Source organism: Cladophialophora psammophila (genome assembly GCF_000585535.1).
Source record: "Cladophialophora psammophila CBS 110553 chromosome Unknown aczJe-supercont1.9, whole genome shotgun sequence".
In the NCBI taxonomy this organism is placed as follows: Eukaryota; Fungi; Ascomycota; class Eurotiomycetes; order Chaetothyriales; family Herpotrichiellaceae; genus Cladophialophora; species Cladophialophora psammophila.
The window spans coordinates 303,095-320,164 of record NW_006912930.1 but is presented as its reverse complement, the minus strand read 5'-3'; the positions used below and the strand labels follow the sequence as shown (position 1 = coordinate 320,164).

Sequence of the window (17,070 nt, the reverse complement as noted above, 5' to 3'; positions counted from 1 at the left end):
AAGTTAAAGAAATAATATATAGAATCTAGCTAAATTCGAGAACTAAATAGATTTAAGCGATTAGACTCTTATTAGCATTAATTAGCGTATAGAGTATTATATTCCGCTTATCTTCGATTAACGATAGAAGTATCTTAGTCTAATATTCTTTCGAAGTAAATAAGTAGAGTTTTATAATAGTCTATAATATTCGTACTTAAGTATTTAAGTTACTAACTAAATTTATTTAGTGAAAAGATAAAGCGTCGTTAGTCGCGGAAAGTTATATAGATAAAAAATCGAATATAGAACTCTTAACTCTTTTCTTTATTACTTTAAATTAGCGTAAGTAAGTAAGCTTCTATTTCTCTATCGATTAATACTAGTATCACCGAGTAAATAATTTTTTTAAGGCTTTTAATGATAAAAGAAGATAATAATATACTTATTAAAAATAGCTATTTTTAACGAGATCTTATTTAATAAGGCCTTATTTAAAAATTAAAAAAGTATATTAGAGAGAGTATCGTAAAGGAATTCTTTTATATATATAAAACTTTTCTATAAACGTCGTAGTAATCTGAGGAGATAAAGAAAAGTGGTGAATATTAAAATATTTACGTATTTCACAAGGACGCGAACGCGTTTCTACCCTAAAACCACGTATTGGAGTTTAGACACTTCTCGCGAAGGCGTTTTACTCCGCAAAACAGTGGGCCCTGCCCACTTATGGCAACTGAGCCGATGAGTCTGAGAACTGAGACAACGGAATTACTAAGGACTCGTCGCTTCGCTTAATACTTGGCAGACATACTCAACACTAAGTTTATATATTATACACAGTTTTATACCCTGTACTGTATTGGTTGTGTGATCAGTGCCATGTTGAGGATCCACAAGCGCTGTTGTACAGGTCACTATCGAAGTAGCCGTCCGGAAACCAGAACCAATGTACTCTGGGTATCATGATCTAGGCTTGCCTTTGAAGCCGGGCACTTCGTACGTCCTTGCACAAGCCCTGCAGCAACGGCGAAAGCCCGTGTTGGAGCCTTTGCAGCCTCGGATCAATGGTTGTGCCGTAGACACAGGTCGGTCCGTCATCATGTTCAGGCGTCCACGCTAATGGTCGTAGGGCCTCGATGGAAGGAACGGGCAATAACGCCAGACCTGTTCCGCACAAATGTGTTATATCTGCCCTGATCGATCCTTCGACGATGCATAGGGGAAATAGATACCTTCATCGGAACATTTTGCCAGATCTTACAAGACTTAACTGCCCCTATCTGACGAACTGCAGCAGTAGCTATCCTGGTTGTGGAAAGATGAATGATCCGCCATACCCTACCACCGACTATGTTCTTTGTCTCCTTTTCGACGCTGTCGCGAAGCCATATAGGCAAGTCCTCTGCAAGGCATCGATGCGTTGACAGGAGCGAGGCTAGGAAAAGGCCTTTGGTCCTAGGCGTCCCGTATTGCTATGTCTGGTGTGTGGGGAGCTGCTAACTGATCCTGTCCTCCGGGTTCGTTCTTTTACTATGGCTCTCGAAGACCTGCTGCAATATCAAGCTCACGTCAGAGCTAATATTTGCCATGAATCTTGCAGGAGTACCTTCTGCTATTGTCAAATACCTCCGAGGAAGACCATGGTGGGCGAAATTGCTGTGGACGCCTTTCAATTATGATTGAATGGAATGTTTGACCAGTATCAAGCAAACCAGAAGGAGGACGGCAAGTACCCGGTCTTTGCATAGTATTCAGCCTCACGCTGAATATGAGGTCGGTGCCAGAGCTGAGTTGCGCTTCAACATGACTATATAAGAGCTGTATTGATCAGCCGTCCGCCTTCGACATGGCAACTTTCTCGCCGGAAAGACAGCAACCTCAAGAAGTCGAGTCTCATGCCCAGCTTCTATTCGAGCTTACCTATTGTCCTTGCACCCGTTTTTCTCTACAAGATGGCCAGAAAGAGCATGGAGAGCACAGACGAGGAAGGACCTCTCCCAACGAATAGCCCTTCCGAGCGTTCACTGCGTATCCGCCCTGCTACTCAAACAGATGAGAGGACAGAGACGGCAAAGATTCTACGAAACTTCTTCCGAAACATCGGCTTTGACTTGCAACAATATGAAGATCCATATCCTCAAGAGCTAGACCAGATAGCCCGCAACCGAATCATGTCCTGGAACCTCGACGACAAGCGTACCGCTCATTGCTTCAAACTCCTTCCGACCGTCGCTAGTGGTACTCAGAAACAATACGCACAAGCTTCCATCGAAGTCAAGACATTCATTACATTGTATACCATATGCCTGTTCTATATTGATGACCTCGTTGTCAAAGAACCTGAAAAAATCCTTCCGGAACTGCAGAAGCTGTGTAAGCCTGTTACTTCCGCTCGTCCAAAATCGGACAGTACCTGTTCGGAACCATGTCTCCTCCTGTGGTCCGAGCTCGTCGCTTCCGAGGCTCATTTGCACTACGGGCCATACGCAACTGGCGCCATCCAGAAGGGCTTCGTTGAGTTCCTAATGGGAAGTATAATCGAGGCGCGCTTCCCACATGGTCTCCAGGAAGACCCTTTCTCGTGCATTCCCTCGACAGCGGCGCATTTCCTGAGGGACAAAGCCGGTTCGGGAGAAGTCTACGCGCATTTCATGTTTCCGACGCACCTAGTCCCGGAGGACAAGTATCTAGGGAAATATTTTGTCTGCGTGAGGGATATGATGGATTGGATCGACTTCACGAATGACATTCTGTCGTTTTATAAAGAGAACGTGGATCTGCATGTCGGGGTCGAGGAGAACACCTACATCCAGAACCGCGCGAGATGTGAGGGCAAAACACCCCTGGAGGTGCTGAGGAACCTGTGCAATGAGGTTGTGAAGTTGACGGAGAGTATCCGGCGAGGGCTGAAAGGAGAGAAAGTCCTCGAGGATATTTGGGAGAATTATCTCAACGGGTATATACTGTTCCATGCATGTGACCAGAGATATCGGCTCAGAGAGCTGGGATTTGTGTTTGAACGAGAAAGCCCGAAGCCCGCGCCTTGAAGACCAAAGTTTAACCAGCCCTATAGTATGGATACAACATATATAGCACTCACGTCTAAGTCAAAACATTATACTCTCGTCTTATCGCCTCGCTCCCGCCGGGATTAACGTTGCCAGGACCGTCGTCATGGCTCTTCCAGGACTCAGCATGTGACTGTCAACGCCCCGAGAAGACTGTTATGTCCATCCGCAGAACTCCAGACGGGGGTTGAAGCCGAGTCCAAGAGACCGACAACAGTGCTGACCATCGTGATCGTCCTTGCAGCGAACGTCTTTTGATTAGGCTCCCCAATCCCTAAAATACAAATGGATGCCAGATGGATTAAGGTCCATACTAGATTGGAGGAGCCTTGGGGCCCTTCTAATACCCACCACTAATCACATCGCGTCAGCTTATGTTTCCTCCGTACATAAGGTATGCATGCAGCCCCTGGTGCGGTGAGTTCCTCCTCTCGCTCATGCAATGCAATGCGATGCAATACGAAGCGATACGAAGCGATAAGATGCAGTGTAATGTAAATTCAACATAGTGTAATGGGTCAGAAAGGGAAAGGGAGGTTCAGCCTTGTCCTGCGCCCGCCTGGTGGTTGGCGCCACCAGTGCTAGCGATTGGGATTATGAGGTGCAGCGTACTTACTTGGGCCCTGGTGGTATTATTGTTGTGGTGGTACGGAGCACAGACTAGGAGTATGGAGTCAGGAGTACCAGATGTTGAGTACAGTGTACATGCACACATTCGTACACATTCAGTATGTACGCCGGCGGAAATAGACGAGCAAGGCCGCCCCTTTGATATTTTCGTTCCTGTATCGAAAGTTGGTTGGTTACTTAGGTGAGAGGTCGTTAACCTTGAAATTGTCCCAGAAGGCTCGACTCTAATAACCTGTTTTCAGCTACCGAGGCAGAGTAAAGTAGAGCAGAGCACTCCGTCCACTGGTAAGTACACGAGTCTGCTCCCAAAGATCAATATGATATGCACACATGGACAACCTGTGCATTTTGCTCTACCCATATTTTGGAATTTCGCCAAATAATAGTAGCAGGTTCTCAGAGACTGGCCCTCCAGGAAGCCCCAGTGCAAGGATATCTACTCGTTTTTGCGAGGCATTTTTCTACGTCCTCCCCGTACTCGAAACGATACCGCCGTCGACCACGAGTTTCTGTCCCGTGATGTATCCGGCTGCAACATTGCTCGACAGGAAGACCACCGCGTTGGCAACGTCAGAGGAAGCGCCCATCTTCCCGGTCGGTACCTGGTTGTGTCTCGTCTGCACGAAACCCTCGTAATCACCATCGGCATACTTGTTGGCCAGCGACTGCACGAGCGGAGTGAACATAAGTCCCGGAAGGACCGTGTTGAGTCGAACCCCCTTCTTCGCGTATACCACTGCAGTGTGTTTGGTAAATTGCGTGACGGCGGCCTTTGTTGCCGAATATGCGACCTGGGGTTTCCCCACATAGCGAATGCTGGCGACACTGCTGATATTGATGACCGCCCCAGAGCCTTGTGCCTCCATAATTGGAAGCACCGCGTGGCATGTCAGGTACACGGACTTCAAGTTAATATCGACCTGCGAGTCCCAGACTTCCTCGCTCATATCGGCAGGTTCGCCCTTCTCACTGCGGCCAACATTGTTCACTAGGATATCAATGCGGCCGTATTTCTTGATGCAATCTTGGACGAACCTGTCCACGTCGGAGGATTTTGTCACGTCGGCAACGACCACGTCAACGACGGCGTCAGGGACGACTGCTTCAATGCGGGATTTGGTGAGTTTGGCGGCATCGAGATTAATGTCGCAGCCAAAGACCTTGACGCCATTGCGAGCGAGTGCAAGCGAAATGGCAGCACCGTTGCCCCAATTTGTGGTCTCGCTGGGTGGGCCATCTTGGCCGATGCCTGTGACCAGGGCGATTTTGCCGCGAAGGTCAGGATATATGGGATGATTCTGGTCTGCCATGGCAGAGGGACTAGTTAATGTGGAATGCCTCAATTCTCGTGTCTCACCTCTTATGATAGAGAGGGCATCATTGACGCTGAGAGTATGACTGGTTTCAATGGGCAACAGCTTCGTTCAGTCCCTCCCCGCAAAATCCACCGGCTCGCTGTGGCTTCCTTTGTACGGCAAGAACGGCGAGGCCCGGCATAAAGTCGTTTTGTGGTTGGGAGGCGCCTCGAGCCTTGGGGGCCTGGAGAGCTTGGGGGAAAATTGCAGGAGCGCGGAGACGAGGCTCGTCTGCGGAGAACAGATTTGGGGATGTTGGCTGCCATAGCCCTTGAAAGAAGGTTATCCGAGCACGTGATGTCAGTGCTCCATTTCGGTCCACAAACGGATCGATGCCGCAGTTCTTCTCAGTTACCAATCAATCAATACCCAGTATTGGACATCTCCCCTTCGTCTCGTCGTACCGGGTACACACGCTCTCCCCCGAGGGCCTCAGTTTCGACTACTTATACCAAGTCTTTCAATGATAAGGAAGCTCTCAACTGAAAAGAATGTCAAGAAAAGGCCTTGAACTGCTCGAGCGAGACCTGGCCGAAACCCTCCTACTCCTACCCCCCGATGACCTCCTGTCAACAACTACCCCCGTCTCAAGCTCCATCCGTCTTCTGCCTTGGCTGTCATCATGACGAAGCATCGCCGAGGCCGGACCTCGGTCTGTGTCCGAACAAGAGTTTATACTTTATGCCACCTGAGAGCTTATCAGCTGAAGCCGCATCCTCGCGAACCTTTTTTCTTAGTGTGGCTTGCATAAATCTTGGTATATCTCGGACATGGATGCGGTCCTGTCCGACGACCGCCAGAAGGCTGCGTGTTCACACCGAGAAGTGGTCGTTATCAAGCTCTCGATCAATCAAGCCTCTCGCTCTTCGCTTCTCAAGATCGGGCTCGGCTCTGTTATGTACGACCTCACGTCAACCTCAGCTTTGCCGTCTTCAATGATCCATAATCTCACAGCATTCCCCGCATAACGTGGGTTCCTTATCCACACTTCCTCTCCTCCATGGGGCTTCCACCTTGTACCGGTACTTCTTCCCCGGCATATGAATCCCATGTTCCTGACTCAGAGACATTGAGAGCAACGAGGTGATCGGCACAGCCATTGCCTATTTGTGCGGTTACTTTCCACTTACCCTCGGCCTACAGTTGGAGATATTGTCAGCCCGTTGCAAGACTCGAACGACGTGGTGGATTGGGGAACAGACAGCAAGTACACATACAAAGACACGCGCATACCTCCCGATGCTTCTCTAGTGCCACTCTCTCCTTCTCGCCTATTCTCCTTCTCCCAACCAAGCTTTTTGCTCTCTTAGCTTGTCAAGATGCTGCACAAAATCATTGTAAACACCTACAATCTTTGGGTGGTTGTGTTCGTGGCCTTGGGCACCATTTCTACAGCTTATGGCCTCGCAATCATCGGCTCAACCGTCGGCCAACCCAACTTTTATTCCTACTTTCACTTGGCCACGCAAGGGGAACCTGGCTATGACCACACAACCAACATGATTGGGGCCTTGAACGGCGTCAACTCTGCCGGGGCAATAGCAGGATGTATCTCACAAGCCTGGTCTTCCGACAAGTATGGACGAAAGCGTACAATGCAGATAGGCTCCGTCATTCTGATCGTTGGCGGCGCCTTGTGCGCCGGAGCGGTTGATATGGCCATGTTCCTTGTTGGGCGTTTTGTTGCCGGTATGGGTTCAGGTATTCTTGCCTGTGTTGTCCCAATTTATCAAGCGGAAGTCTCGACGCCAGGTATGTGACAGCCCTGTTCCTTCTGCCTCGTCTACGGCTGTCTCTAACGATACGACTCGGTTGCATTAGAGACACGAGGGGCCATGGTCTGCGTTACGGGCATTATGTACGCAGTCGGCTATGCTCTTGCAGGTTGGCTGGGCTACGCCTGTTTCCATATGTCGGCCACTGATCCTGCTGCACAATTCGCCTGGCGATTTCCCTTGGCCTTCCAGGTCGTCTTCCCAACCATCTTGCTGGCTGGGAGCAACTTGGTTCCGTTCAGCCCTCGTTGGCTCCTCTCACAAGGTCGTCGACAAGAAGCCCTCGACGTGGTCAAGCGACTCCACAGGACAGCAGGCGATCCAGAGGAGGTGACTGCCCGTCGGGAATTCTGGCTTATGGAACAACAATACGAAATGGATGCTACCATGTCACGTGGCCGCTTCGAGCTTTTCAGCACTCCTGCGAACAGGAAACGCGCGTTGATGGCATTTACTTTAATGTGGGGTAATCAGTTCCTGGGTATCTTTATAATGACGAATTATGTCCGTTGATCTCACTTGTTGTGCTCTAGACGACGTTCTGGACGTTGTTCGCTGACGATTTGAATAGGGGGTGTTGATATACGCGAGTTTGGGCCTGAGTGGATCGATCCCGCTCCTGCTCAATGCGTGCTGGACGACATTCACGCTTATCGGAAACACTTGGACGGCACTCTTTATCGATAAATTCGGCAGAAGGAAATTCATGCTTATCGGGTCCTGTGGTTGTGTCGTCTCGGTCATCTTCCTCTGCGCTCTGACAGCGTCGTTCCTCAACACGAATAACAAGGCTGGCCTCCGAGCAGGCGTCTTCTTCATCTGGTTCTACATCATTTGGTGGTGCTTCTTCATCGACGCGACCCAGTACGTGTATGTGGCGGAGATTTTCCCGAACCATCTGCGTCCTGCTGGCGTCGCGTTGGGCTTGTCGGCATTTTACCTAGCGAGTGAGGTCACTCTGGTCGCAGCACCGGTCGCCCTCAACAAGATCGGTTGGCGATTCTATCTGGTTCTGATTATCCCATCTGCTGTGGTGAGTAACAAGCCTACTAACGCTCTCGGGGATTTGAACCTACCCCGATGTTGCGAAGACTCTAGATTTAGTGGGCACTAACTTTGTCAATCCCTTTAGTACATTGTGATCATATACCTCTTCTTCCCAGAGACCAAGGGCCGAACGCTTGAGGAAATCGGCTACTTATTCGGCGACGACATGCACGTCGCCACGCAATGGTACGACGCGTCCGAGGACGAGAAACGCAAGATCGAAGAGCAGGCCCTCAAGGAGACCGAAGGCGGCGTTGTGCACGAAAAAGGATTCGCCGGCTCCGTCACCGTCAACGCTGCTAGTGGTGGGAGCAGCCAGGAAGGAGGAGATACTGATGACATTTACGCGGAGAAGGGTGGTGAGGTCCGCAGCGAGGATATTGTCAAGGCCTGATCTGTCCTCGCCTCAAGTCCTCGTCTTTCTCTTCGTCCTCGTCTTCGTCTTGTCTCCCCTTGATTCCTGCACTTTGTGATTGCTACATAGAATAGATATAGATATACAAAAGGGCTGTTAAAGACTGCGAGAACGTAACGAGGCGACATTGGGAGCGGACGCATTGGTGATAGACTGATTGATGATCAAGTGATCGATCTATCGGTATTGTTATGTTGAACCAAAATACAATCCCGCAATGTTGTTCTTAATATGATGCCTGCCTACCTACCTAAATATCTACCTACCTCGTTACGTACCTGGCGGAGCGAGGCTAATTAGAATTTGCGCGACCGACTATCTGAACTATCTAAACTATCTAGCAACCAGTCCCTCCCTCTCATCCTACTCCATCTCTCATGTCCCATTGATTTACTGAACACGACAGATCAGAATAGAATAAAACCGAGGCCGAGAACGTTCCACCAAACAAGGTCGAGGCTTCCTTCCTCCCTTTCATTCTGTACCCCCTTTTCGGCTTTTGGCCCTGAAATTCAAAGTCTGAAAACTGTACTCAAGGCTAGAGGGAGTCAGGCCCAAGACCCAAAGATAGATGGTGCGCCCCTATAAAGAGCCTAGCCTTCCCGATCCGAGTGAGATGGATTCACACGAGCAAATCAACTATATAAATACACAGAGCCAGCCTCGCCAGGTGGGTATGGGTTAATGCTACATTAACTGGTCGTTCATTGATCTCAGATGTCTCACGCAGAGAGAGTAGGAATCATCGTCAAGACCGCGCTCGAGCCGGGAGTGACCTATCTCTGGAAGAACGTGCGCCGTGTTAAGGCTGAGAAGTTCGACAACAGGCAGGCGAGGATTTCGTTCCGTGTCGTGAAACAGCGGAGGACGTTGAAGTGCTCGCTCACTCTTACCCCCCCCTTTCCAGCGGTTCGGCACCGACAGATATGAGTTATTTTTAAAAGGCCGAGGCAACACTCAGCCCACTGGCTTAAACGAAGGATACACATAGTGATAGAGAACAAAGTGGGAGGCCCAGTGGACATAGACCCTCCTTCCGACCACGAGCCATCAGGACCCGGGTTAACAAACGCCAAAGGTTTTGGGCACTTATCTCCTTTCCTACTTGCGACTGACCCGCCGAGGGGCGACTTGCTGGCCTGAAAGGGCTTGGTGGAGACGTGAACCAGAGGATTAAGCGGACTTTGAGAGAGAAGGTCCAGGAAGGACGGGAATGGAGATGGCACGGAGTGTATTAAGATGGATTCGATAAATCGGAGCTTCTGATTCAGACTTTACATATAGGAGATCTTCTTCGAGGATGTTCTTCATCGGGGCAATAGGAGTGGGAAACGATTCGGGGAGAAGACGGCGAGGGCAGCCGTGGGAAAGACGGCGACGAAGACAGCAGGTCCAGAAAACCAGGTGCGCTTCTTCTGTTATTCGTCGTCGCCTTCACGGTCTGGTGGAGAGAGGAGTTGGGCCACATTTCTTCAAAGTATCGTAGACCAGGAGATCGTCATCCCTGGGCGTGACAACGTGGAAATTGATCAACCCGTTGTCCAGCGGGCATATGCGTCCCCCTTCATATGCCCAAGTTTCAAGGTCCAAAATATCCAAAGAGTGAGAGAACCGCCCCAAACGCTGCTACGACCGTGGCCGCGATCCTCACGTCCCTTGCCTCTGCTCTTTTCACACTCTCCAGTATTCGCTCCGGAATGAGCATGCGCATCAACCCAAGCGCGACACCTCCCCAGCCCGCCAAGGTGACTAGAACAGGCCAGGAGCGACACCACACGTTGTGATTTTGGACAATGGCGAGGCCGGAGACGAAGATCACAGAGCCGTTCAGGAAGATGGTCGGCGCGGAGCTTGTGGCCCAGATATGCGCGTTGAACGACTCCGTCAGCGAGATTGTGAAAAGCGCGGGGCCGATGAGGCGCGCGAGTCGATGAGATTTGGTAGTCATTGCAAGCGAGGCAATGGTTGGCTGTCTGCGAGAAATTGTGTCCGAGTATCTACAGAGTAATTGATGGACTGCAATAATATTGTAAAAGTGTTCTCTTCGCTACAGACAGCCGAGGCTGAGCGCAGTAACTATCCTCATAACATTTCTTTTGAGTCGTGCATGTCGTTAGATCAACGTTCTGATGCTCTGACACGCCGAGAACTCTGCCCAGTTGATGCATTAGTGCAGAGGATTACTCAGGTCGGTCTCGGAGATGTTTTAAGAACTTGAGACATTCCTTGTCGTTGAAATCAGCTAGGATAGTGGGCCTAGGAGTTGGACGATCTCAAAGTGTGATGTGTATTCTGTTAGAGGTAGTCTAGCACATGGCGGCAACGAGACGACCTGCCACTCTGTCTCCATCCTTTAGGACTGAGCAGCAACTCAAATGGCAGAACGAGTTGCGGCGCATCCTCGATCCTAGCTTGATGCTGACAGGAAAATTGCAGTGAACCGACAACGGACTTTGTCCTGGGTAAATGGTGCCAATACACAATTGTGATCCTAGAAGCCGTCATTTTCAAGCATTTTGGTTAGTCATTGAGCAGTAGCAGAGGACTCAGAAAGAAGTTGTAGTGATGGTGGGCATTGGAGCGCAATTTGGCCGCGTGGAGGAAAGGTGCGGCGCGAGGAAGGAGGCTGATATCTTGGAAACAAGGCTGATAATGGTTGCGTGGAGGAGACGGACGTGGCCTTCCAATCTGAGTAATAACCTCCCCTAGCTCGGTGGTAGGATAAGTCGAAGACGGCCATTGATCCACGGGACGGTAAGCGCAGTCAAGTGGATGGGGATTGAGCAGCCCGGGCAGTCAACTGAGGCGGGCAAGGCGGCCGCACGCAGCAATGTTAACCTCCATCCTTAGTAATAAGAGGCACTTGAATTGAACAGGAAACGACAAACGCCTAACGCCGCGACTGGGACGAGCAAGACGAGACGGGCGAGAGCAAATGGGACGGAGGGATAGGAGGGGCGTTCGGCTCTTCGGTTTCGATTTTGATACTTGAGGACAACGAGGGGAAGAAGAACCAATCAGTCGCCATGAATCCATGACATCCCCGTAGCCGGGTGGGGGAATAGAGAGAAAGTGAAAGAAGGGGATGAGATATAGAGGGGGACAAGCGACGGCATTTGGGCTAAAGACCGGTTCGAGACGCGCTTGCTGGTTGATGCATATACACGACGAACGTCTCCCCCCTTTGTACCACATACAGCATACATACGTATATAAACCATATATAAACCCACAGGCCTGCCAGCCTCGTCCGCCTCCCTCGTCCATATCCATCATCGATCAATCCGCCCAACCCTCCGGTCCAATCCATCCAACACAACTCCCTACGACCCGCTCATCTCGATATGGCTCCCCAACTTCCCACCCGCAAGCTTGGCAAGAACGGCCCTGAGGTGACGGCTCTGGGTTTTGGCCTCATGGGCCTCTCAGCCTACTACGGCAAACCGAAGCCCGATGAAGAACGCTATGCCATGCTCGACCACGTCTACGAGGCCGGCGAGCGCTTCTGGGACTCGGCTGACATTTATGCCGACAACGAAGATTTGCTGGGTCGCTGGTTCAAGCGAAATCCGGGCAAGAGGGAGAACATCTTTCTTGCCACAAAGTTTGGCAATTTCGTCGACCCCACCACGGGGGCCCGCCAGGTCAGAAACGAGCCAGACTATATCAGAGCAGCGTGCGACAAGTCTTTGAGACGATTGGGTATTGATCAGATCGATCTGTACTATTGCCACAGAGTGCAAGCCAACCAGCCCATTGAGATCACCGTCAAAGTCATGAAAGAGCTGCAAGATGCCGGCAAGGTCAAGTACCTGGGTCTGAGTGAGTGCAGCGCCGACACTCTCCGGAGAGCTTGCAAGGTAAACATGTCCGCCTCGCCCCTTTGCCTTCTTGCTAACTCGGGAACCTAGGTAGTGCACATTGACGCTGTTCAGCTGGAATACAGCCCGTTCTCCATGGACATTGAGAGTCCTCAAATCGGTCTCCTCAAGGCTTGCCGTGAACTTGGAGTTGCGGTCGTGGCATACTCGCCGCTCGGTCGAGGTTTCCTGACCGGAGGCATCAAAAGCCGGGCCGACTTTGAAGAAGGCGATTTCCGCAGCTTTGCACCTCGATTCAGCGAGGAGAACTTCCCCAAGAATCTCAAGCTGGTCGAGGATATCAAGGCCATTGCTGACGAAAAGGGCTGCACTCCGGGCCAACTTGTCCTGGCATTCTTGATGGCCCAGGGAGACGACATAATCCCGATTCCTGGAACCACGAGAGTCAAAAACTTTGATGAGAACATGGGTGCATTGAACATCAAAATTACACCACAGGATAACGAGAAGATCCGGAAGGTCATTGATGCGGCTGAGGTACACGGTGCTCGGTATCCTGAGGCTTTCTCTAAGGCTCTATTTGTAGACACCGTGCCGCTGAAAGAGTAATCTGTAAGAGCTTCCTCAAGAAGCGATGAGCGAGAAGAGAGACGATTTCTCATTCACTACCAAAGCGGAGGAGAGACTGGTCGACATACCCAGATCCGTGTAGCCATAAAATTACATTTCGTGAACTCGCGCCTTTGAAATCATTCACAACACCGTAACTCCTCACTTGCTGAAACGCCGCGGCTAGGGCATGTTTCCAAACGCCGGAGGAAATGTGTACCCGGCGATCTGCATTCAATCCTCAATCTGCCTCATCCTGGGAACCTGCCATCTCCTCCGTGGTCCGAGGTCCTGTAGACTGAACTGTGGTTTTCTCGGCTGATTTCGGAGGAAGAGGTGGTAATTGGCCTTGACTCGACTCATGGCCCGCCGTGTTTGGATCTTTTGGTGGTCGAGGAGAATGCTGCTGTAGGCGAAGCTGAAGCGGGGAGCGCGAGGCGCGGGCATGTTGAAAGCGAGAGGGAATGGGTATTGAGGTTTTGCTTGATTTCACGGGGGTTTATATAGTCAGCAAGGACGTGTATTCGTGCCGCCGGCGGTAATGCGGATGAGATCAAGACTGCTTCTGTTTGAGGGAGTGAGCGGTTGGGATGGGAGCCTCTGGTGCCTGCCGTACACAAGGCACCGAGTACACGAGGCTGGCGTGGGAAATATGAGCGGAAGTTAGACTCGCCGCACCTTCCTCGCCAAGCGCTCCTCTCTACTCTGTACATTGAAGTTGACACCATTTTCGAGGGGCTCGCTCTTCAGTTTTCACATTGTCCTTGTCGACCAGGCCATATCTTGTACTCGATCCCGGAAAACTCTGTAAGAATTGGCCATCATGGATCCCTTCTCCGGCGAAGGTGGTATGCATATCATCCTAGGCTCACATCCTGAATCTCAGCTACTGACCAGATCTCAGAACTCCTCAATATATCCACCGCATTTTACACGCACGCCTACCACACCGTTCTCGCATTTGACACCTCTTCCCTCTCGTCAGAAAACAAGACCGCCGCACAGATTCTAAAATATCGCGCACAAATAGCCGTCGGCGATGCCTCCTCCGTCGTTTCCTCCCTCAAACAATCGCAAGACGCCGCCTCCCGCTCAATAGTTGCTTTGGCACAACAAGCAGCCGGCAACTACTCCGCAGCACTCGAAACTGCATTGACTCTGGCCGAATCGGATGGCGAAGATGCCGTTGTGCAAATATGTTGCGGGACAGTCCTCGCGGCAGCAGGCGAATATGTGAAAGCCGTCGACCTCTTGTCCAAACACCAAGGCTCCCTGGAAGCCGTCACAATACTTGTCCAGATCCACCTAATGCAAAACCGCACAGATATGGCGATCAAGGAAGTCGCCGCTGCGAAACGCTGGGCTCAAGATTCGTTACTCATCAACCTAGCCGAAGCTTGGACAAATCTAAGGGAAGGCGGGCAGGAGAAGTACCAATCTGCTTATTACGTGTACGAGGAACTTGCATCCACGCCAGGGAATACCAGCCCTACGGCATTGGTGGGTCAGGCTGTTTCCGAGATACATTTGGGGAGATTGGAAGAGGCCGAGGCGGCATTGCAGCAAGCGGTGGGAATGGCAAATTCAGATGTACAAGCCATTGCCAATAGCGGTGTGTTGGCGAGCATTGTCGGGAAGAAGAGCGATGAAGTCCAAGGCCTACTCCAGCAGCTACGGGAGAGGGATGCACAGCATACCCTACTGAGAGATTTGGAAGAAAAGAGCCAGCTCTTCGATAATGCAGCGGCGAAGTACAATGCGAAAGTTGCAGCATGAGAAGTGTCGCCGACACTGTTTGATGTTACGACAAGGTGCTGTCCTCGACTGGACAAGGAAGGGGGGGTAAACCACCAAAATATCCACCCTTCATCTTTTCATGAAGGAAATGACATACCGTATGCAAGGCGCACAAAGGGACAGGATAAGTCACGGGAAGGCGCTCGTATAGAAAGAACAGCGCAAAAATTACACGCGTCTTGCACTATTACTCTGGCCCTTCTGGAGCATACATGGTAGGGTATGTAGTAGTAGGAACAGTCTTCCTTTCCTCGCCCTCGAGAGATGGCGGGATTCGGGAGTGATTGATTATTAGGGCTCGAATCAATGGTCACTCTCTCACTGGCGCTTTGGATTGTGGGTTCCTCTGCCTCATGTTAATTACGCTCCAAAAGACCCAGTGCGAGTTTCCTTTTGGACGATGGGATTGGAAGTGGAGAACATGGCATGCGTTAGCTGCAGTGTACACCATCGACTGCATCCCTCGAATGGACAGATGGATACATGACATTTTCTTCTCCTGATTATCTTGAGGCCCAGCTTCGTTTCACCTTCAGGTCTTCCTCTTCACCGGGTCAAATGGGCAATCTAGGGCTTCTCAACCCTTAAACGGCTCAGTACACGACATGACGCAGGTGCAGTGAGTGGTCCATAGTCCTTGGATCCGTCGATTGAGTGGTCTTGTTGCAGGTCATGACGCCATTGACCTGCCGAACCTCGTTGATGGCGACTTGTCCGGAGGAAGTGGGAACAGTGGTAGACATCAAGGCTCTCTCCACTTGATTCTCGCCGTATCCGCCAAATTAGGATAGGTCTCGGCAAACAAGGGTCCCAAACTCCAGTTCTCAAGGCGCCGAATGTGGCTCTCAAAGACTGGATTGATAACCGGCTCTTCTTTCTCCGAGGTGCTCAGTAGACAATCCACCGGATCGTACGGCCAGTTGACACTGAGACCCGAAGTATATGGAAAGAACCAATTGTCGAAAGGATAATCCTGTGGGTTCGCCACGACCTTATCTCGCATCCGCGGCCAGAGGATATGATCCATCCATGCTGGATGAGGGTGGAAAACTTGCGCCGGGGTAGGCCGGGACCATTCGGGTAGCCGCTCGTAGTTCTCCTTGGTCGGGTGGATTTGCCAGCGCATACGGGTGAACATGACATACAATGTCGCCACTTGCTCAGGCAGTTCAGAAATGTTGGGGAATTTAGAGATGATGTCCGTCATAAGCTGGGATAAGTCGTCAAGCGAGCGGCGGGGCCTGCTAGGATTCAGGAGAGAGGAAACAGAAGGGTAGGACGGTGTGGTGGGAAGAGCGTTGGCGCCCCCCACAGGTTCACGCTGACGAGATTGTAAGAATTTGAGGAGTAAACTATCGAGAGGGCATGTGGGCGGACTGTTCTTGGGAAGGACACTCCAGGATGCTGTGGGAAGTTGTAGTTGGTCGGGCAGAGCTGAAGGAAGGGCTGGATAAGCGGAGCCCAGACTGTCAGGCGAGGTCTGCTGCTGCATCTGCGGTTGTTGAGGTCGCGGTCGAGGTTGAGGGCCAGCATTGCCTGTTCGCTGTCCCAAAAGATCGAGCAGGAAACCAAAATTGACACGTTCCCCGCCATCATTCAATTCGAGACTCCGTTGGAGGTTGTCTCGCTGGTTGTTCAGAGCATCTCTGGATGTAGGTAAATGCCTGTGCTCCTCGGCCCCTTCTGCTCCAAATGGCGAGGGATGCGTTGAGGCTTCTAAGTGGCCTTGTGAGATATTGGGAGAGAGGGAGAAGCTTGCACTCCTATTTCGCTGGCTGTTGAAGGAGGTTGGATCGGCTTGGGCGCCGTTATTTGGCGGGAAGACAGGTCTGGGATGGGGATTCGCTTGGCTTGGTCCAGCGTGGACATTGTGCTGCGCGGCGGTTGCGAGATCTGACAGTCACCACAGTTAAGATGGAACAGCCGGGATTGTTCAAGAGAGTGAAGAGCAATACCAGTCAAACCCTGTGCTCCTACTATGGGTTGAATGATGGACATGACCGAGGCGAGCCTCCTCCGAATCTCCTCATTCTCGGCCTGGATGGCATCTTTCTGTCTGATGACGGCTTCAAGCTCTTGATACGGTTGGTGGGATGTCAGCTCCTGTATCCTGCGCTCCAGATTCTCAATGGTCTGCTTTGTGCGCTCTCGAATGGCACGTTGGGCTTCCCGGTCGTTGGCACGCTTTTTGGCAAGCTGCTCTGGGGTGAGGGTGTCGACACTGCGTGAGCCAGGCGGGGCATTTTTGCGTTTTCGACCATCCTGCCATAGAGAAGAGGGAGAGAGGTTGTAGTCGGCCTGTGCGGATGCGGAGGCATGAGAGGCAGGAGAAGCTGGATCTCGCTGCATGTTGAGCGACCTTGCTTATCAAGGGAAAGCTGTACCTGCAACGCTTGAGTCAGTGATCAGCGCAGAATGCGAAGGACCTTACTCGGGAAAAGCCCGTTTTTGTCTGGTTCGAATGCACTGATACGTGGAGAATAAATCGCGGTCTGACAGGAGGGTGACTTCGAAGACGGCGTGTGGCTTTGTCGATCCGGGGAGCCGGATATACCTGGGGCAAGATAGGGC

General features: G+C 51.1%; 8 protein-coding genes across 8 annotated transcripts; 4 read left to right on the top strand and 4 right to left on the bottom strand.

Annotated features, from left to right (window-relative positions):
• Window positions 1–1,934: 1,934 nt before the first annotated feature.
• A1O5_06327 (uncharacterized protein) lies at window positions 1,935–3,029 on the top strand (the record flags this gene model as incomplete). Its single annotated transcript, XM_007746921.1, has 1 exon — window positions 1,935–3,029. One exon carries the CDS (start codon window positions 1,935–1,937, stop codon window positions 3,027–3,029), a length of 1,095 nt encoding a protein of 364 aa, XP_007745111.1.
• A 1,112-nt stretch (window positions 3,030–4,141) lies between these two features.
• A1O5_06326 (uncharacterized protein) lies at window positions 4,142–4,990 on the bottom strand (the record flags this gene model as incomplete). Its single annotated transcript, XM_007746920.1, has 1 exon — window positions 4,142–4,990. The coding sequence occupies one exon, from the start codon at window positions 4,988–4,990 to the stop codon at window positions 4,142–4,144; it is 849 nt and encodes a 282-aa protein (XP_007745110.1).
• A 1,364-nt stretch (window positions 4,991–6,354) lies between these two features.
• On the top strand, window positions 6,355–8,251 carry A1O5_06325 (uncharacterized protein; the record flags this gene model as incomplete). Its single annotated transcript, XM_007746919.1, has 4 exons — window positions 6,355–6,787; window positions 6,857–7,314; window positions 7,382–7,843; window positions 7,943–8,251. The coding sequence occupies 4 exons, from the start codon at window positions 6,355–6,357 to the stop codon at window positions 8,249–8,251; spliced, it is 1,662 nt and encodes a 553-aa protein (XP_007745109.1).
• A 1,600-nt stretch (window positions 8,252–9,851) lies between these two features.
• Window positions 9,852–10,220, bottom strand: A1O5_06324 (uncharacterized protein; the record flags this gene model as incomplete). The annotated part of the gene is made up of 1 exon (XM_007746918.1): window positions 9,852–10,220. One exon carries the CDS (start codon window positions 10,218–10,220, stop codon window positions 9,852–9,854), a length of 369 nt encoding a protein of 122 aa, XP_007745108.1.
• A 1,396-nt stretch (window positions 10,221–11,616) lies between these two features.
• Window positions 11,617–12,702, top strand: A1O5_06323 (alcohol dehydrogenase; the record flags this gene model as incomplete). The annotated part of the gene is made up of 2 exons (XM_007746917.1): window positions 11,617–12,132; window positions 12,184–12,702. 2 exons carry the CDS (start codon window positions 11,617–11,619, stop codon window positions 12,700–12,702), a joined length of 1,035 nt encoding a protein of 344 aa, XP_007745107.1.
• Window positions 12,703–12,936: 234 nt separating this feature from the next.
• On the bottom strand, window positions 12,937–13,143 carry A1O5_06322 (uncharacterized protein; the record flags this gene model as incomplete). The annotated part of the gene is made up of 1 exon (XM_007746916.1): window positions 12,937–13,143. A coding segment is annotated over one exon (207 nt), but the record flags the coding sequence as incomplete, so codon positions are not given.
• Window positions 13,144–13,525: 382 nt separating this feature from the next.
• Window positions 13,526–14,478, top strand: A1O5_06321 (uncharacterized protein; the record flags this gene model as incomplete). Its single annotated transcript, XM_007746915.1, has 2 exons — window positions 13,526–13,550; window positions 13,607–14,478. 2 exons carry the CDS (start codon window positions 13,526–13,528, stop codon window positions 14,476–14,478), a joined length of 897 nt encoding a protein of 298 aa, XP_007745105.1.
• Window positions 14,479–15,241: 763 nt separating this feature from the next.
• On the bottom strand, window positions 15,242–16,848 carry A1O5_06320 (uncharacterized protein; the record flags this gene model as incomplete). Its single annotated transcript, XM_007746914.1, has 2 exons — window positions 15,242–16,392; window positions 16,455–16,848. The coding sequence occupies 2 exons, from the start codon at window positions 16,846–16,848 to the stop codon at window positions 15,242–15,244; spliced, it is 1,545 nt and encodes a 514-aa protein (XP_007745104.1).
• Window positions 16,849–17,070: the final 222 nt, after the last annotated feature.